The sequence below is a fragment of the Somniosus microcephalus genome, chromosome 16 (assembly GCF_052327205.1).
Source record: "Somniosus microcephalus isolate GS21.2 chromosome 16, FLI_Smic_1.0, whole genome shotgun sequence".
Lineage (NCBI taxonomy): Eukaryota > Metazoa > Chordata > Chondrichthyes > Squaliformes > Somniosidae > Somniosus > Somniosus microcephalus.
Window position 1 is genome coordinate 97,640,683 of NC_141002.1, and position 21,023 is coordinate 97,661,705.

Below are 21,023 nucleotides of genomic sequence, written 5' to 3' on the forward strand. Positions count from 1 at the left end.
GAGTTGAAAAGCATTAGTCCCACCCACAGACGCAGTGATTGGCCAACCATCAGGCGACTGAACTGTAGGATTGGTCAATCGTGACGGCACAGGATTGGTCGACCTTGACGTCAGTCAATCAATGCTATTAGCAGATAATGAGTTTAATTTTGAAGGTTTTTTGCATAACGCGCGAACAATTTTAGTCCGACCGAAAAGTAAATACGCTTAGGACGGTTCTGGAATCGTCAGCTTTCTTTCGACGTAATGCACGTGTAGGTACGCTCTATACTTTCGAGTTTATTCAAGACAGACGGAATGACAGACAGAAGTATCCTTTTATATATATATAGATATACTATACAGAGAAGCTATGAGATGGACAGCACTCAGAAACCTGGTGTCCACCAATACCGTGCTGGATCTGAACACTAGAAGGCGTGCAGTGACTCTCCCTCAAGATTTCTCACCCTCCTTGGGGTGGGCTCCCCTCAGCAGTGATACCGAGATGGGGCGCTCACCAGCATTCCATTGCTTTATGCCACAGCGCACTGGTGTTCCAGTTTGTATCCCAGTATCACTGGTGACCATGTCCAATGTAATATAGGGACACCTGTGTGACACTGCCAGGGCTAGGGGGATCAGCATGCCGACTGCCCACATAAATGGAACAAATGTCAATCATATTGACATCGCAGCAAGAAAATATGTTTGCTCCACACTTCACAATGCAAATGTTTTACGTGCAGCATGTATCTTATTGTGTAGTCTTCCTCCACCCACCCACGGGTCATAGAATCATAGAAACTTACAGCACAGGAGGCCATTCGGCCCCTTGTGTCTGTGTCGGCCAAAGAGCGATCCATCCTAATCCCACTTTCCAGCTCTTGGTCCGTAGCCCTGTAGGTTACGGCATTTCAGGTGCACATCCAAGTACTTTTTAAATGTGATGAGGGTTTCTGCCTCTACCTCCCTTTCAGGCAGTGAGTTCCAGACCCCCACCACCCTCTGGGTGAAAAAAGGTTCTGTCCGGTGTACATTAGTGTAGTTACGTTGTTCTTTTGCGAAGCTCCTGAACTGACAGCTGCTCATAATTCTCTATCAGGTCTAATTATTTTTTTTATTTATTTATTTATTTATTTATTTTTTTTAAGATGATCCAATTTGCCCAGTGTAGGCGAGGCATTCTTGAGTAAAGGAGTCAAACGTGGACATGGCCACTGATGCAGGGAGCCCATTCCAGTATCTCTATAAAGTAACAATGAATATTTACGGACAGAAGATGGACATCACGAGCAGACCTTGAATTTACTACCTGATAAGACTTTAGGGTGTTTCCTTGCATTGTAGAACTTGCTAATATCATTCACAGAGATGCTGCCTGTCTTGTTTGGATCAAGCTTCATATAGGCCTGTGAAAATAAATAGTGATGAATCTAAAGTAACATAAAAGGAGCTAAAAATAAAAGCTGCGATATCACATTAGCCAATGCAAACAGATTAATTTTTTTTATATATTAAAAATGGTACATCAACTTACACCAATGTCACACTTTGTGACTGATACAGAATAATCTTAAAATGGCAAGCGCGTCTAAAGTGCAACCTGAAACTGACCAGCGCATTCTAATCTGCAGTTACCTCACCAATGTACAATTAAGCTCCAAGTGACCCCAGTCTCTGTTTGTTTATATCAGGTGGACTTACTGGTCTTAATAGGGACAGTCCAATTTAAACCACCACTCCAGCTTCACAGCAGAATAATGCATTGAGCGTTCTATGGTATAATACTTCTGCAATAGAAATAGCCCATCATCAGAGTTACCGTGGAGCGAGCCTTTGGCTTCGTGTTAGCATTCCTGCCTCGGAGTCAGAACCTCGCTCCAGACAGTCCCAGCGATTGGAGGCCAGAGCTCCGGATTGGAATTTTGGACTGACATCCAGCAGGGAAACTCGCCTCCGGTTGTTCTGCTGGTTTCCCCAGCGTATAAAGAAAGAAAGACTTGCATTTATATAGCACCTTTCACAACCACCGGACGTCTCAAAGCGCTTTACAGTCAATGAAGTACTTTTGAAGTGTAGTCACTGTTGTAATATGGGAAACGCGGCAGCCAATTTGCGCACAGCAAGGTCCCACAAACAGCAATGTGATAAATGACCAGATAATCTGTTTTAGTGATGTTGGTGGAGGGATAAATATTGGCCCCAGGACACCGGGGATAACTCCCCCGCTCTTCTTCAAAATAGTGCCGTGGGATCTTTTACATCCGCCTGAGAGAGCAGACGGCGCCTTGGTTTAACATCTCATCTGAAAGACGGCACACTGACAGTGCAGCACTCCCTCAGCACTGCACTGGGAGCGTCAGCCTAGCTTCATGTGCTCAGGTGCCTGGGTTGTGGGACCCCGTAAAACTCTCCCAACCACCGTCTAGGACTAACCACCCGATCGGCTGGTTTATACCATGGTCGCGGCCTACCGGACTGTTAGTCAGATAGTTGATCAGCGATAGCGGCTCTTCGCCCATTACACACCCCACACGATCCTCCTTTGCATTGACGCCAATGAAGTAATGGACGAACAATCCAATAGCACCCTGTTTTATGCCACCGCCAAGGTTAAAATTACACTTTAACCTTACTTGACCCGTTTGTGTGCAAATTGACGGTATAATTTCCTGCACGACAACAATGACTCCACTTCAAAAGTAATTCATTGGGCTGGATTTTCATTGAGGAGTCGGGTCAGCTTGCAGGGAACATAAAAACTGACTGTAAAAGCTTCTATAGATATGTGAAGAGAAAAAGATTGGTGATGTCAAGCATAGGTCCCTTGCAGTCAGAATCAGGGGAATTTATAATGGGGAACAAAGAAATGGCTGACCAATTTAATGCATACTTTGGTTCTGTCTTCACAAAGGAGGACACAAATAACCTCCCAGAGATGTCGAGGAACATAGGGTCTGATGAGAGGGAGGAACTGAAAGAAATCAGTATTTGTAGGGAAATGGTGTTAGGGAAATTGACGGGATTGAAGGCCGATAAATCCCCAGGGCCTGATAATCTACATCCTAGGGTACTTAAGGAATAGTAGATGCATTGCTGGTCATCTTCCAAAGTTCGATAGACTCTGGAACAGTTCCCATGGATTGGAGGGTAGCTAATGTTACCCCACTATTCAAAAAAAGGTGGTAGAGCGAAAACGGGGAATTACAGACCGGTAAGCCTGACATCGGTAGTGGGGAAAATGCTGGAGTCCATTATAAAAGATGTAATAGCAGAGCACTTGGAAAACAGTGACAGGATCGGACAAAGTCAACATGGATTTACAAAAGGTAAATCATGCTTGACTAATCTACTGGAATTTTTTGAGGATGTAACTAGTAAAATAGATAAGGGAGAACCAGTGGATGTGGTGTATTTGGACCTTCAGAAGTCTTTCGATAAGGTCCCGCATAAGAGATTAGCGTGTAAAGTTAAGGCACATGGGATTGGGGGTAAGGTACTCACTTGGATAGAGAACTGGTTGGCAGACAGGAAGCAAAGAGTTGGAATAAACGGATCTTTTTCTGAGTGGCAGGCAGTGACTAGTGGGATACCGCAGGGATCGGTCCTAGGACCCCAGCTATTCACAATATATATATATATATAAATGATCTAGACGAGGGAACTAGATGTAATATCTCCAAGTTTGCAGACGACACAAAGCTGGGTGGGTGTGTGTGCTGTGAGGAGGATGCCAAGAAACTCCAGTGTGATTTGGACAGGTTGGGTGATTGGGCAAAAGCATGGCAGATGCAGTATAATGTGGATAAATGCGAGGTTATCCACTTTGGTGACAAAAACAGGAAGGTAGATTATTATCTGAACGGCAATAGATTGGGAGAAGGGGAAGTGCAACGAGACCTGGGTATCCTTGTGCACCAGTCGCTGAAGGTAAGCATGCAGGTGCAGCAGGCGGTTAAGAAGGCAAATGGTATGTTGGCCTTCGTAGCGAAAGGGTTCGAGTACAGGAACAAGGATGTCTTGCTGCAGTTGTACAGGGCCTTGGTGAGACCACACCTTGAGTATTGTGTGCAGTTTTGGTCGCCTTATCTGAGGAAGGATGTTCTTGCCATGGAGAGAGTGCAGCGAAGATTCACCAGACTGATACCTGGGATGGCAGGAACGACGTATGAGGAGAGATTGGGTTGATTGGGCTTATACTCGCTGGAGTTTAGAAGAATGAGCGGGGATCTCATTGAAACTTATAAAATTCTAACAGGATTAGACAGACTAGATGCAGGAAGGATGTTCCCGATGGCGGGGGAGTCTAGAACCAGGGGTCACAGTCTCAGGATAAGGGGTAAGCCATTTAGGACAGAGATGAGGAGGAATTTCTTCACCCAGAGAGTGGTGAACCTGTGGAATTCTCTACCACAGAAGGCAGTGGAGGCCAATTCATTAAATATATTCAAGAAGGAGTTAGATATATTTCTTAAGGCTAAAGGGATCAAGGGATATGGGGAGAAGGCAGGGACAGGGTACCGAATTTGGATGATCAGACATGATCTCATTGAATGGCGGAGCAGGCTCAAAGGGCCGAATGGCCTACTCCTGCTCCTATCTTCTATGTTTCTATGTTTCTATGGGTTGGAGGCGGGACTACAACTTTTGGGGTTGTAGTCCCACCTCCATTGAGATTCGGCCAATCCACACAATTTTAACTTGATTGACCTTGTTGAGGCCCAGCGGGCTCAGCAGGCCAATTAAGGGCCACCCGGCAACAGGTGACATCACAGACTGAAATTTCATCTGTCAAGAGATTTTGACAGATGAAATATCAGTGTTTCACAGCTGTTTGAAGCTGTCACACACTGACACTCTTCTAACCTGAGTCCTTCTCCACAGACTCAGTTAGAAATCTCTCCTGCACAGAAAGCCGAAGGCTGTCACTTTTGACAGCTCGCGGCCATTCTGCTTTCTGTGCCGGTGAGATGACGGACTCCCGGGACCTAAAGGAAGGAAGGCTGTAAAGGTAAGAAAAGGTCATTTACACTTCTTTAATCACTTTAGACACACCAAACACACTTACCTTTGCACTCATGCACACATCACTCACCTGAACACCGACATCTCGACCCCTCCAAATCCTTCAACCCGACGGCCCGACTCCTCCAACTTGGCGTGGTTTGGAGCCATCGGGAATCCCACACTTCAACCTTCAAAATAGGGATTAGGCTAAAAACTGCCTGTTAACTACCTGTTAACAGGCAGTTAATTGGCACTAATCCCTTCCCGCCTCGGGGAGGCGGGTCCCAGTGCGGGGCGGGTACCCGCCTCCTTTGAAACTGGCATGATGGCGGGTTGGGGGCGGGATGGTGTCGGGACCCCCGATTTCAGAATTTTAACCCCCCGCACGCCTCCAATCCCGACACCACAATGAAAATCCTGCCCATTGTCCGAGAAGATCTTTAGGGGTTTGAGGATGTGAAATGCAGTATATGAATGCAAATCTTTATGAAGCAAAACTACCTGTAATTTTCGGTCTGAAAGTAAACCCTCAATAAGTTAATTACTCACGGAAGCATGATTTAGGCCCAAGTCTATAAATCAGCTCTTCCAACATAATAAGAAATAGGAGCAGGAATAGGCCACTTGGCCCCTCGAGCCTGCTCCACCATTCAATAAGATCACGGCTGATCTTGGGCTCAAAGCCACTTCCCCACCCGCTCCTCATAACCCTTCACTCCCTTATCTTGCAAAAATCTCTCTATCTCCACCTTAAATGTATTTAATGACCCAGCCTCCACAGCTCTCTGGGGCAGAGAATTCCACAGATTTACAACCCTCAGAGAAGAAATTCCTCCTCCTCTCAGTTCTAAAAGGGCGACCCTTTATTCTAAAACTATGTCCCCGAGTTCTAGATTTCCCCACGAGGGGAAAAATCCTCTCTGCATCTACCTTGTCGAGCCCCCTCAGTATCTTAAATGTTTCAATAAGATCACCTCTCATTCTTCTAAATTCCAATGAGTACAGGCCCAGACTGCTCAACCTTTCTTCATAAGTCAACCCCCTCATCTCTGGAATTAACCGAGTGAATCGTCTCTGAACTGCCTCCAATGCAAGTATATCCTTCCTTAAATAAGGAGACCAAAACTGTACGCAGTACTCAAGGTGTGGTCTCACCAATACCCTGTACAGTTGTAGCAGGACTTCCCTGTTTTTATACTCCAACCCCTTTGAAATAAAGACCAACATTCCATTTTGATTACTTGCTGTACCTGCATGCTAACCTTTTGTGTTCCATGCACAAGGACCCCAAGTCCCTCTGAACTGTAGCATTTTGTAATCTCTCTGCATTTAAATAATAATTTGCTTTTTTATTTTTCCTGCCAAATTGTATAACCTCGCACTTTCCCACATTATACTCCATCTTCCAAATGTTTGCCCACTCACTTAGCCTGTCTATATCCCTTTGCAGGTTCTTTGAGTCCTCTGCACAACTTGCTTTCCCACCCATCTTTGTATTATCCGCAAACTTGGCTACATTACACTCGGTCCCTTCATCCAAGTCATTAATGTAGATTGTAAATAGTTGAGGCCCCAGCACCAATCCCTGTGGCATCCCACTAGTTACCGTTTACCAACCGGAAAATGACCCATTTATCCCGACTCACAGCTTTCTGTTAGTTAGCCAATTCTCTATCCATGCTAATATATTATCCCCAATTCCATGAGCTCTTATCTTATGCAGTAACCTTTTATGTGGCACCTTATCGAATGCCTTCTGGAAATCCAAATACACCACATCCACTGGCTCACCCTTATCCACCCTGCTCATTACCTCCTCAAAGAACTCCAGCAAATTTGTTAAACATGATTTCCCTTTCATAAAACCATGCTGACTCTGCTTGACTGCATTATGATTTTCCAAATGACCTGCTACTGCTTCCTTAATGAAGGACTCCAGCATTTTCCCAACGACAGATGTTAGGCTAACTGTTCTATAGTTTCCTGCTTTCTGTCTCCCTCCTTTCTTAAATAGGGGTGTTACATTTGCGGTTGTCCAATCTGCTGGGACCTCTCCAGAGTCCAGGGAATTTTGGTATATTGCAACCAATGCATCCACTATCTCTGCAGCCACTTCTTTTAAGACCCTGGGATGCAGGCCATCTGGTCCAGGGGACTTGTCATCTTTTAGTCCCATTATTTTACCAAGTACTATTTCCTTAGTGATAGTGATTGTCTTTAATTCCCCCTCCCTGTGGCACCTTGATTATCCATTATTGGGATGTTGTTAGTGTCTTCTACCGTGAAGACTGATGCAAAATATTTGTTCAGAGTCTCTGCCATTTCCCCGTTCCCCATTATTAATTCCCCAGTCTCATCCTCTAAGGGACCAATGTTTACTTTAGCTACCCTCTTCCTTTTTATATACCTGTAGAAACTCTTACTATCTGTTTTAATGTTTCTTGCCAGTTTACTCTCATAATTTATCTTCTCTCTATTATTTTTTTAGTCATCCTTTGCTGGTTTTTAAACATTTCCCAATCCTCTGGTCTCCCACCAATTTTGGCAACATTGTATGCCTTCGTTTTCAATTTGATACCATCCTTTACTTCCTTAGTTAGCCACGGATGGTGCTCCCTTCTCTTAAAATCTTTTTCTCACTGGAATATATTTTTGTTGAAAGTTATGAAATATCTCCTTAAATGTCCGCCACTGCATTTCAACTGTCTTACCCTTTAATTTATTTTTCCAGTCCACTTTAGCCAGTTCTACCCTCATGCCACTGTAATTGCCTTTGTTTAAGATCGGGACACTGGTTTGAGATACAACTTTCTCACCCGCCAACTGAATTTGAAATTCAACCATGCTATGATCACTCTTTCCGAGAGGATCCTTTACTTTGAGATCATTTATTAATTCTGTCTCATTACACAGTACCAGATCCAAGATAGCCTGCTCCCTGGTTGGTTCCATTACATACTGTTCTAGGAAACCATCCCGGATGCACTCTGTGAACTAATGGTAGCGCGACACAGGGAAAGAGAACTATCTTACTTTCCGAACAAACGCTTTACGAAACTCATTCATCTCTCCGATGACGGCTCGAATAAACTGGTAATAATCTACTTCACCATCGCAGTCCTGATCCAGTATAAGCCAAACAGACTCAAAATCCTACAAAAAGAGAGACCACATTTTTAGTGCACGCTATAGTGTTATTTTAAGCACCGTGCGGTTTTTGAACCTCCTCCTCATTTTTGACAAACTACATATTGCAATTTTGGAACTGGTTGAGAGAACTCCAGTGTGTCACAAAATTTAACTTCCATATAAAAGGGAATTCAATAGCACAAATTAATATTTGTTAGTATCAGGATAAAAGGTTTTAGGACATTTAGTAATTATTTTTGCACTTTAAAAAAAATTGGGAAACCAAGGTCCATTGTGCAGGACACATGAATATTTTGAGTTTTGAAAAAAAATGAAGATTGGAAGAGGTGTTCAATTATATCAGGAAACATCGACACTGCTTCGTCTTCAGTTCATGCCACAAACTCCATCCCCTCTCCGCTGATTTGATCTCTCTCCCCGGCAACTGTCTAAGGCTGACCATCATCCATGCCTTTATCACCTCGAGGCTTGCCTATTCCAATGCACCTCTGGCCAGCCTCCCGAGTTCTACCCTCCATAAACTTGAGGTCATCCGAAACTCTGCCGCCCCTGTGCTAACTTGCACCAAGTCCCGCTCACTCATCTCCCCCTGTGCTCGCTGACCTACCTTGGCTCCCAGTTAAGCAACGCCGTGATTTTAAAATGATCATCCTTGTCTTCAAATCCCTCCATGGCCTCGCCGTTCCCTATCTCTGTAACCTCCTCCAACCCTATAAGTCCCCCTAGACCTCTGCGCTCCACCTATTCCGGACTTTTGAACATCCCCGATTTTAAATGCTCCACCACTGACTGTCGTGCCTTCAGCTGCCTAGGTCCCAAGTTCTGGAATTCCCTCCCTAAATCTCTCTTTCCTCTTAAGACGCTCCTACAAAAACAATCTTTTTGTCATCTGCCCTAACATCTTATATAGCTCGGTGTCAAAACAATTTTTAATAACACTCCTGTGAAGCGCCTTGGGACGTTTTATTACATTAAAGGCGCTGTATAAATACAAGTATGTTGTTGTTGCTTTCATTTAGAACAGTCCAGTTTGAGAGCTGTGGGGTTTTTTCCTCTTGTTCTGACTCTACTTGTTCAATGAGAATCATCTCATGATTTAGATGTAGGTGTTAGGCCAATGATCCGCAAGTTTACGGACGATAACAAGACACATGCGGCTGTGAGGACTACAGAGGGTGCTGGACTGCTGCAAGCAGATCTCGATGTGTTGGAAGAATCGGTCCCGATCTGGGAGACCACGAGTTCAAAACCCACCGTGGCAGTTTGAGAATTTGAATTCGGTTTTAAAAATCTGGTAAATAAAAGCCGGTATCAGTAAAAGTGAAGCAGTCGGATTGTCGTTAAAACCCAACTGGTTCAACTAATCCCCCGATGGTCGGGGAGTCCAGAACCAGGGGTCACAGTCTAAGGATAAGGGGTAAGCCATTTAGGACTGAGATGAGGAGGAATTACTTCACCCAGAGAGTGGTGAACCTGTGGAATTCTCTACCACAGAAGGCAGTTGAGGCCAATTCATTAAATATATTCAAGAAGGAGTTGGATATATTTCTTAAGGCTAAAGGGATCAAGGGATATGGGGAGAAAGCAGGGACAGGGTACTGAATTTGGATGATCGGCCATGATCTCATTGAATGGCGGAGCAGGCTCGAGGGGCCGAATGGCCTACTCCTGCTCCTATCTTCTATGTTTCTATGTTTCTATAAAATCTGCCGTCCCTACCCGGTCTGGCCTATATGCGACTCCAGTCCCACACCAATGTGGTTGACTCTTGACTGCCCTCTGAAGTGTCCGAGCAAGCTCCTCCGGTAGTATCAAACCTTGGACAACTTAGGGATGGTCAATAAATGCCGGCCTTGCCAACGACGCCCACATCATGAGAATTAATTTAAAAGAAAGTACTACCGAGTCTCAGAACGCAGCGTTTAATCTTCTCACTTTTATACTACAGCTGCATTATGTACACCTTGTGTGTGCTCGTGATCAAATGCTGGTGACCTAACTCGCACCAAGTTCCGTTCACCCATCGCCCCTGTGCTCGCTGACCTACATTGGCTCCCGGTCCAGCAATGCCTCAATTTTAAAATTCTCATCCTTGCTTTTCATATCCCTCCATGGCCTCTTCCCCATCCCCATTTCTGTAACCTCTTTCAGCCCTACAACGCTCCGAGATATCTGCGCTCCTCCAATTCTGGACTCTTGCGCATCCCCGATTTTCTTCGCTCCACCATTGGCGGCTGTGCCCTCAGCTGCCTGGGCCCTAAAGTTCTGGAATTCTCTCCCTAAACCTCTCCGTCACTCTCTCCTCCTTCAAGACGCTCCTTAAAACCTACCTCTTTGACCAAGCTTTTGGTCATAAAAACATAGAAACATAGAAAAATAGCAGCAGGAGTAGGCCATTCGGCCCTTCGAGCCTGCTCCGCCATTCAATATGATCATGGCTGATCCTCTATCTCAATACCATATTCCCGCTCTCTCCCCATACCCACTTGATCCTTCTGTGTCTAGAAATCTATCTATCTCCTTCTTAAATATATTCAGTGACTTGGCCTCCACAGCCTTCTGTGGTAGAGAATTCCACAGGTTCACCACCCTCTGAGTGAAGAAATTTCTCCTCATCTCAGTCCTAAATGTCCTACCCCGTATCCTGAGAATGTGACCCCTCGTTCTTGACCCCCCAGCCAGGGGAAACATCCTCCCTGCACCCAATCTGTCTAGCATGGGAACACCATCATCTCCAAGTTCCCCTCCAAGTCGCATACCATCCCGACATTGGCCGTTCCTTCTAATATCTCCTTATGTGGCTCGGTGTCAGATTTTGTTTGATAATCGCTCCAGTGAAGCACCTTGGGATGTTTTACTACGCTAAAAGGCGCTATATATAAACCAGTTGTTGTTGTTGTTTGTCCTGACCTTATCGGGAAGCTCCAAGTGGAACGTCTTCAGAGCTCGTTTCAGTTCCGTTTTCTGCTGGACTCCACCTCCACACGGATCGCGCTGGCGGGAGAACTTCCCCAAACCAGTCAGGGTGCGAACTCCTCTCTTCTCGAGCTTGTCTTTCAACAGCCCTTGGTAACAGCGACAAAAGACACGGTTAAATGCGAATAAATTCCTAGGTGCGACAGAACTTTTGATGATTACTTTCTCACTTCAGCTAAATTGATCAAGAATACTAGCAGCTCTCCTGTGGCCGCGCTCACGGGGTTGTCCGTTGCCAGGTTTTGTTGCTAACCTGGGCCGCTTGGTTCCACCCCGTGAGAATCCAGGTGACCGTAGCACTGAGGCCAATTAGAGGTCAGTAAATTGCTCGTAAAATTTAAGGCACAGGTTAGATCTAGTCGGCACATCCCATTTCATTGGAGCAAAGTCCTGATGGTCTGCAGCCAAATATATTTTCTTCTCATACATCTACGCCCGTTTTCATTCTCATCAATCTGACCCACAGCTCTTTGAATTTATCTTTCTTATTTGCTGGTTTTCCCTGTCTGAATTTTGTCGTCCTCCTTAGAGCAGAGAAGGTTAAGGGGAGATTTAATAGAGGTATTTAGGGTTTCGATAGAGTAAATAGGGAGAAACTGTTTCTAGTGGCGGGAGGAGAGAGATTTAAGATAATTAACTAAAGAACCAGGGGGAAGATGAGGAGACATTTTTTACGCAGCGAGTTGTTGTGATCTGGAATGCGCTGCCTGAAAGGGCGGTGGAAGCAGATTCAATAGTAACTTTCAAAAGAGAATTGGATAAATACTTGAAAGTGGGGCTAATTGGATAGTTCCTTCTGTGCTTTTTTTATTATTCGCTTATGGGATGTGGGCGTCGCTGGCAAGGGCAGCATTTATTGCCCATCCCTAGTTACCCTTGAGAAGGTGGTGGTGAGCCACCTTCTTGAACCGCTGCAGCCCATGTGGTGAAGGTACTCCCACAGTGCTGTTAGGGAGGGAGTTCCAGGATTTTGACCCAGCGACGATGAAGGATCGGCAATATACTTCCAAGTCAGGATGGTGTGTGACTTGGAGGGGAGCTTGGAGGTGGTGGTGTTCCCATGCGCCTGCTGCCCTTGTCCTTCTAGGTGGAAGAGGTCGCGGGTTTGGGAGGTGCTGCCGAAGAGGCCTTGGCGAGTTGCTGCAGTGCATCTTGTAAATGGTACACACTGCAGCCACGGTGCGCCGGTGGTGGAGGGAGTGAATGTTTAAGGTGGTGGATGGGGTGCCAATCAAGCGGGCTGCTTTGTCCTGGATGGTGTCGAGCTTCTTGAGTTTTGTTGGAGCTGCACTCATCCAGGCAAGTGGAGAGTATTCCACAGAATACCTAGCCTCTGACCTGCTCTTGTCGTGACAGTATTTATGTGGCTGGTCCAGTTAAGTTTCTGGTCAATGGTGACCCCCAGGATGTTGATAGTGGGGGATTCGGCGATGGTAATGCCATTGAATGTCAAGGGGAGGTGGTTAGACTCTCGCTTGTTGGTGATAATCATTGCCTGGCACTTCTGTGGCGTGAATGTTACCTGCCACTTATCAGCCCAAGCCTGAACGTCGTCCAGGTCTTGTTGCATGCGGGCATGGACTGCTTCATTATCTGAGGAGTTGTGAATGGCGCTGAACACTGTGCAGTCATCAGCGAATATCCCCATTTCTGACCTTATCACAGGAAATCACAGGAACCCCACAGTGCAGATAGAGGCCATTTCGGCCCATCGAGCCTGCACCGACACATATCCCACCCTATCCCCGTAACCCCACGTATTTAATCCCCCTAACACTAAGGGTCAATTTATCATAGCCAATCAACCTAACCCGCACATCTTTGGACTGTGGGAGGAAACCGGAGCACCCGGAGGAAACCCACGCAAACACGGGGAGAATGTGCAAACTCCACACAGACAGTCGCCCGAGGCCGGATTCGAACCCGGGTCCCTGGCGCTGTGAGGCAACAGTGCTAACCACTATGCCACCGTTGGAGGGAAGGTCATTGATGAAGCAGCTGAAGATGGTTGGGCCTAGGACACTGCCCTGAGGAACTACTGCATAGATGTCCTGGGACTGTGATGATTGACCTTCAACCACCACAAACATCTTCCTTTGTGCTAGGTATGACTCCAGCCAGTGGAGAGTTTTCCCCCCGATTCCCATTGACATCAGTTTTACTAGCGCTCCTTGATGCCACACTCAGTCAAATGCTGCCTTGATGTCAAGGGCAGTCACTCTCACCTCACCTCTGGAATTCAGCTCCTTTGTCTATGTTTGGACCAAGGCTGTAATGAGGTCTGGAGCCGAGTGGTCTTGGCAGAACCCAAACTGGGCATCAGTGAGCAGGTTATTGGTGAGTAAATGCCGCTTGATAGCACTGTCGATGACACCTTCCAACACTTTGCTGATGATTGAGAGTAGACTGATGGGGTGGTAAATGGCCAGGTTGGTTTTGTCCTGCTTTTTGTGGACAGGACATACGTGGGCAATTTTCCACATTGTCGGATAGATGCCAGTGTTGTAGCTGTACTGGAACAGCTTGGTCAGAGGTGTGGCTAGTTCTGATGCACAAGTCTTCAGCACGATAGCCGGGATGTTGTCGGGGCCCATAGCCTTTGCTGCATCCAGTGCGCTCAGCCGTTTCTTGATATCACGTGGAGTGAATCGAATTGGCTGAAGACTGGCTTCTGTGATGGTGGGGACCTGGGGAGTAGGCTGATATGGATCATCCACTCGGCACTTCTGGCTGAAGTTCGTTGCAAACGCTTCAGCCTTGTCTTTTGCACTCACGTGCTGGGCTCCACCATCATTGAGGATGGGACTATTCATGGAGCCTCTATGACCTGTATGATTCTATGACCTGGAAGTTTGAAAAGGGCCATTCTCAGCATTGTTGCCTCCCTAGTAGATAAACCCTAAGTGCAAAGACCAGGATCTGTTTGTATCTGCAGCTTGAGATATAAAGCAAATTGGGAGTGTTGATTGAAATGTCAAGTGTGGCCTATGAGGTGTGCACATGAGCAATCCACAAAGACCAAAAGCTGGAACAGGCTTGCAGTGGCATCTCACGGCTTTTCTCCATTTAACGAGACCTTACTTATATAAAACAACGACAGGCAAAATGTGAGTGAAGCAAAGGTGTGATACAAGCTCCTCAACACTGGTTCAACTCTGTCTAGATGATGCAGCTGGCAAGAAGGCAGAGTTGAACCAAAACCTGTGAGGAAAAGTAATACAGGTTGAGCGTCCTGAATCCGGCAACCTCGGGACCGGGGCTGAGCCGGTTTTTGTGTTTTTCCGGACTTCGGAACGTGTTTCTGGTGTCCGAAGTCTGGAAATATCGCAACCTGGGCTTGGGCGTTTCCGGACTTCGGACATCAGAAACACGTTCCGAAGTCCGGAAATGCCTGGGCCCAGGCCCGGTTTGACAGGGTGTCCGGATTCCGGAACATTTTACGGATTCAGGAACTCCGGATTTTGGACGCTCAACCTGTATAATGAAAAGGTTTTAAGTTTATAAAAACAAACACTACATATTTTAATTAACAAATAAAAAGACTTGCATTTCTATAGAGCCTTTCACGACCACCGGACGTCTCAAAGCTCTTTACAGTCGATGAAGTACTTTTTGAAGTGTAGTCACTGTTGCAATGTGGGAAACGCAGCAGCCAATTTGCGCACAGCAAGCTCCCACAAACAGCAATGTGATAATGACTGGATCATCTGTTTTTGTTATGTTGGTTGAGGGATAAATACTGGCCCAGGACACCGGGGATAATTCCCCTGCTCGTCTTCAAAATAGAGCCATGGGATCTTTTACATCCACCTGAGAGCAGACGGGGCCTCGGTTTAACGTCTCATCCGAAAGACGACACCTCCGACAGTGCAGCACTCCCTCAGCATCGCACTGGAGTGTCAGCCTAGCTTTATGTGCTCAAGTCTCTGGAGTGGGACTTGAACCCACAACTTTCTGACTCAGAAGCGAGAGTGTGACCCACTGAGCCACAGCTGACACTGTGAATGGAACTGATAGAGACCAATCACTGCAGACAGCTCGGTTTGGATACAGTTCTTTACTGTCTTATCACCGCGGGTACATCCTTTAATCCTCACCTTGCACAGACATAAAGATATTTCTGTCGTCGATCTCCTGCTTACTCAAAGTCGGATCACCGCTGGTTCTGCAACAAATGAATTGAGAGAGAAAGAGTTGCATTTTAAATCAAAAGGAAAAAAAGACTAGGGCAAACATTTTGTACGGTATAAAAACAGGAAATGCCGGGAACACTCGGCAGCACCTGTGGAGAGAGAAGCAGAGTTAACCTTTCAGGTCAATGACCTTTCGGCAGATTTTGTATAGCATCTGCAGTTAGAAATGAGTCTTTGTATGCTAGCTACTAAATTCAATCACAAATTCCAATACTGATTTGTGTACTTCTGTCCTCTCTGAAGCACCTTGGGATGTTTTTCTAGATTAAAGGCGCTATTATAAATGCAAGCAACCATAGCGTCCTATTTGACCCCGAGCTGAACTCCGGCCCCTCGTCCTCTCCCTCACCAAGACCGCCGACTTCTACCGCCCGTCTCCGCCCTTGCCTCAGCTCATCCGCTGCTGAAACCCTCATCCATGCCTCTGTCACCTCCAGACTCGACTATTCTAAGGCTCTCTTAAGAACATAAGAATTAGGAGCAGGAGTCGGCCATTTGGCCCCTCGAGCCTGCTCCGCCATTCAATAAGATTATGGCTGATCTTCGACATCAACTCCACTTTCCCGCCCGACCTCCATATCCCTTGATTCCCCTCGAGTCCAAAAATCTATCGATCTCAGCCTTGAATATACTCAATGATTCAGCTTCCACAGCCCTCTGGGGTAGAGAATTCCAAAGATTCACCACCCTCTGAGTGAAGAAATTTCTCCTCATCTCAGTCCTAAATGGCCGACCCCTTACCCTGAGTCTGTGACCCCTTGTCTGGCCTTATGTGGCTCAGTGTCAAACTCTGTTTGATAACGTGCCTGTGAAACGCCTTGGGATGTCAAAGAGGTAGGTTTTAAGGAGCGTCTCAAAAGGAAACCATTCTATCTAGAGCAGAAGCCTAAACAGGATTATCAAGTGAGGTCGGATCTCCCAGTCGGTCTGTCACATCACCTTTCACGTTAAGATGCTTCACTACAATCTTCCAATATAACTACCACAGGGTCAAATTCACTTCAAAACAAATCCCACGATAGAAACTGCATTCAGATTCATTTTTGCGCTTGATTGATCTCAAAAATCAAAATACTGCAGATGCTGGAAATCTGAAATAAAAACAGAAAATGCTGGAAATACTCAGCAGGTCAGGCAGCATCTGTGGAGAGAGAAACAGTGTTAACGGGCTGAATTTTGCTGGCGCTCAAGAGGGCGGGTCCGGAGGTGGGTCCGCTGTCAAAGCGGCAGTGATTGATAGCGGGGCGGAAGTCCACTCTGAACCCGCCTCCTTGTTAATTTCCCAAGTGCCGGCTCCGCCTGCGGTTTGCAGACCCAGCACTAAGCAGCGGGTCAGGCAATTGAGATACTTAAGAAGCTGCTTAAATTTAAGCAGCATTTTACCAGGTCCTAACGATTTTTCCATGTTTTTTTTAAATGAGGTTCCCGGCGCTCGGGGATCACGTCAGGTAAGCGTATCGGGTTCTCAATGACTCTCCATTGCTGTGAATAGTTGACAGCTGCAAAAGTGGTATAAAAGCTACCATTTCACAGCTGTTCAATTTCCAATCTTAGAGGCTGGAGCCTTCAGGATTTGGAATACACTTTTCAGCTTTATGGAGGTTTGAAGTGTTTGGAGCAAACTCTCTCTCCAGTGTCACCTCCTTGGAGCAACCTCTCTCACCACTGAGAGATCGCTTCTGTCATCTCAACTTCAACTGCCATCTATTCCATCAGCATCGGTGCCCTTGAAAAAATCTCACCTTAGTCCTCAGAATCCCACCACTATCAGTCCCAACACCAACATCACCGGGCACACCAGCAGCACCAACAACAGCAACCTTCTTCGCAATCACCTGATGCTGCACAGGACACAGGACACGGGACACAGGGCATCATCACCTGTGCACATTGCTGCCCGGGAGGCCAGGGATGGCCACACCATGGCAGATTTACTTCATTTGATGCTGTACACCCTGGTTGCCACATGATGCACCAGGTTGGCACCACCCCACACCAACACCATAAAGCATCACTACAAGGTCCAAGCCATTCCTTTCACACTCATCACCATTGCGGGGGGTACCGTTATGTTTCACCATTCACTGCAACTCACTAAGCCACTTCCAAAGGTGCACACAAATCTGTCCAAGAATGCAGAGTGTTGAAAATAAAGATTTTGATGTTTGACAACACATTAACAGAAACTTTACATGAACATTGGCGATACCACCAAACTGCCTACCCTTGTGTGTTGTTAGTTGGTATGATTGGACAAGGATGAGGGAGAGTGTGAGGGGTGGTTATTGAGATGGGGAAGTGATAATGTAGATAGAGAGGGATGGGTGGAGGTGCAAGGTAAGTTGGTGTGAGTAAAGATGTGCAGGAGTAGGGTAGGGAAGGCAGAGTGATGGGGATGTGATGAGTGGCACAGCAGGATGAGGCTGAGTGTGGCTTTGCAGTAACGTTTTGTGATCTACTGAGATCATTGAAAGGTTCCTCCTGACCACATCCCTGCTTGTGACTTCCTGTGCAATGCGCAACCAGGCTGCGTTGGTCTCCTGGGGAGGTCTCTTCCGCCCATTGGAAGGGAAGAGAACCTCCCTGCCTGCATATGGAGGGAGTAATGGGAAAGCCTGGGTGCAGCCGTGCACCTTTATGCAGTGCTGGTCAGTGTTTGCAGCACCTCAATGCTGCAGAACACTGACAGCACAACTGTCAAAATGATTGTGGACATGGCCCCTTTAAGGAAATGAGCTAATGACGCGTCATCAAATGACGTCATCAGACCCGCTTCCTATTAATTGGCCGGGAACCTCGCTGGGCGGGCTTAAGAAGCCCCATTAACGGAAAATCTTGTCGGAGGCCAGGATCGAGACAGATGCGGGGTCCCCACAAGCCATGGACGCCGCCCATCACGGACCCACCGAGGTTGGAAAAATCCAGCCCAATGTTTCAGATCGATGACCTTTCGATGGTGTGACAGACTGGGAGATCCAACCTCACTTGATAATCCTGCTTAGGCTTCTGCCCTAGATAGAATGGCCTCCTCCCTTTAAGACGCTCCTTAAAACCTACTTCTTTGACCTCCCAAGGCGCTTCACATTATTTACCTCCATGACTTGTTACTTCCTTCATTGAGTTTTGTAGAAGAGCTGAAGTTGGCAAGAGATTCCTCAAGTACTTACAGCAATGAGCGCTTTGCCGTTTCATCAATGCCGATGATCCGTAAAGTTAATAACCGTTTCTCTTGGACACTCGCTGGGAGACCAACATGTTGCGCTGTCAGAAAGGTTAGATTCGTACCCTGGCATAGAAAAGAAGCAAATTGGAATGTCACCACTGTACACATGATGCACCAGAGGTTCATAGAATGATAGAAACTTACAGCACAGAAGGAGGCCATTCGGCCCGTCGTGCCTGTGCCGGCACTTTGAAAGAACAGTCGTGCTCAGTCCCACACCGCCGCCCCCCCCCCCCCCACCGCTTTTTGTCTGTAACCCTGTGCGTTCCTCATCCTCCAGAACCGTCCAACTCCCTTTTAAAATTATTGATGGAATCAGCTTCCACCACCTCTTCAGGTCGAGTGTGACAGATCCCCACAAATCAGTGAAAAATTTTCTCCTCATCTCCCCTCTAGATTTTTTTCCAATAATTTTGGATCTATGACCTCTAGTTATTGACTCACTCGCCAGAGGAAATAGTTTTTCCTCTATGTGCTCTATCAAAACCTCTTGTCATCTTGGTCACCTCTTCACCTTCTCTGTTCCAAGGAGGCAGTCTTAACTTTTCCAACCTCTCCTCATCATTGAAGTCCCTCATCCCTGGTAACATCCTGGTAAACCTCCTCTGTAAGGCCTTTACATCTTTCCTGAAGTGTGGTGGCCAGCACTGTCCACAATACTCGAGCTGAGGTTTTTATTTAATTTTTAATTCATTCTCAGGTGTCGCTGGCAAGGCCGGCATTTATTGCCCATCCCCAATTGCCCTCAGAAGGTGGTGGTGGGCCTTCTTATTGAAACCGCTGGTTGTGGGTTGCTAGGCTACTTTCGAGTCAACCATATTGGTGTGAAACGGGAGTCATATGTAGACCAGACCGGGTAAGGATTCCTTCCCTAAAAAGGACATTAGTGAACCATTTGCATTCTTACAACAATCTGAAAGACCGTACCCTCAACTAAAAAAGGGAAAATGATAAATGATACACAGGTTATTAAAGGGTATTAACCAATGTAGAGAAGCCCATGAAGAGGCAAGTGGAATTCTTGGTGATGTAACTAGAGGCAGAAACTACAAAACTAAGGAGCTAACGTTAAACTTGTGTGTCAGCCATGGCTCAGTGGGCAGCACCCTCGTCTCTGAGTCAGAAGGTTGTGGGTTCAAGTCCCCACTCCAGGGACTTGAGCACAAAATCTAGGCTGACACTCCCAGTGCAGTACTGGGGGGAGTGCCGCACTGTCGGAGGTGCCGTCTTTCAGAGGAGACGTTAATCTGAGACTCTGTCTGCTCTCTCAGGTCGACATAAAAGAGCCCATGACACTATTTCGAAGAAGAGCAGGGGAGTTATCCCCGGTGTCCTGGCCAATATTTATCCCTCAACCAACATCACTAAAAAATACAGATTATCTGGTCCGCATCACATTGCTGCGTGTGGGAGCTTGCTGTGTACAAATTGGCTGCCACGTTTCCTAGATTATAACACTGACTACACTTCAAAAATACAGTGGCTGTAAAGTGCTTTGGGACATCCTGAGGTTGTGAAAGGCACTACAGAAATGCAAGCTTTTCTTTCATAGCTTGGCTGACGGTGAAGTACTACCAGCAGTTCTGTGCACCCCATTATAAGAAGAATATAAAAGCAATGGAAAAGATGCAGGATGGACTCACTGGGGTGTCACCAGGAATGAGAGGAGATTTGAGAAGTTACGTTAACTAGAATGTGGAATTCTCTGCCACAAACCCATTGTTGAAGTATTGATGCTTTTCAAAGGGAATTAGAAAGGTGCTGAAAAAGAGAAATATTAAAGAGATTGGGGTGCGAGCAGGAACACTAGAAATATGGAGAAAAACAGCGATACAGATTTAATGGGCCAAATGGCCTGTTTCTCTGCAGTAACGGTCTATGATTGTGCTCCATACTGTAAAAGTTGGATAGGCAGGTGGTGAAGGGTAGATAACTAGAGCCTAGTCTTTTAGTTGCTTACAATCCTGGATGAGTGCAGTTCCAACAACACTCGAGAATCTTGACACCATCCAGGACAAAGCAGTTTGCTTGTTCGGCACCCCATCCACCACCTTAAACATTCACTCCCTCCACCACCAACGCACCGTGGCTGCAGTGTGTACCATCTACAAGATGCACTGCAGCAACTCGCCAAGGCTTCTTCGGCAGCACTTCCCAAACCCGCAACCTCTTCCACCTAGAAGGACAAGGGCAGCAGGCGCATGGAAACACCACCACCTCCAAGTTCCCCTCCAAGTCACACACCATCCTGACTTGGAAATATATCACCGATCCTTCATCGTCGCTGGGTCAAAATCCTGGAACTCCCTCCCTAACAGCACTGTGGGAGTACCTTCACCACACAGACTGCAGCAGTTCAAGAAGGCGGCTCACCACCACCTTCTCGAGGGCAATTAGGGATGGGCAATAAATGCTGGCCTTGCCAGCGACGCCCACATCCCATGAACGAATAATAAAAACAAGCCTTTATTTACAGAGACACACATTACATT

The 21,023-nt window shown here is 46.5% G+C and overlaps 1 protein-coding gene across 5 annotated transcripts in view; it reads right to left on the reverse strand.

The window, feature by feature from the left end:
• caps2 (calcyphosine 2) overlaps positions 1 to 21,023 on the reverse strand; it is a 64,278-nt gene that overhangs the window by 4,071 nt on the left and 39,184 nt on the right. For 4 of the 5 annotated variants that reach the window (XM_086009515.1, XM_086009511.1, XM_086009510.1 and 1 more), the window contains 5 exons: positions 18,476 to 18,594; positions 15,213 to 15,280; positions 11,050 to 11,204; positions 8,023 to 8,142; positions 1,295 to 1,391 (listed from right to left, as the gene is read on the reverse strand). In XM_086009515.1, the coding sequence (XP_085865641.1) occupies positions 1,295 to 1,391; positions 8,023 to 8,142; positions 11,050 to 11,204; positions 15,213 to 15,280; positions 18,476 to 18,594 (559 nt within the window). The remainder of the gene's footprint in view (positions 1 to 1,294; positions 1,392 to 8,022; positions 8,143 to 11,049; positions 11,205 to 15,212; positions 15,281 to 18,475; positions 18,595 to 21,023) is intronic. The other variant, XM_086009512.1, reaches the window with a different exon arrangement.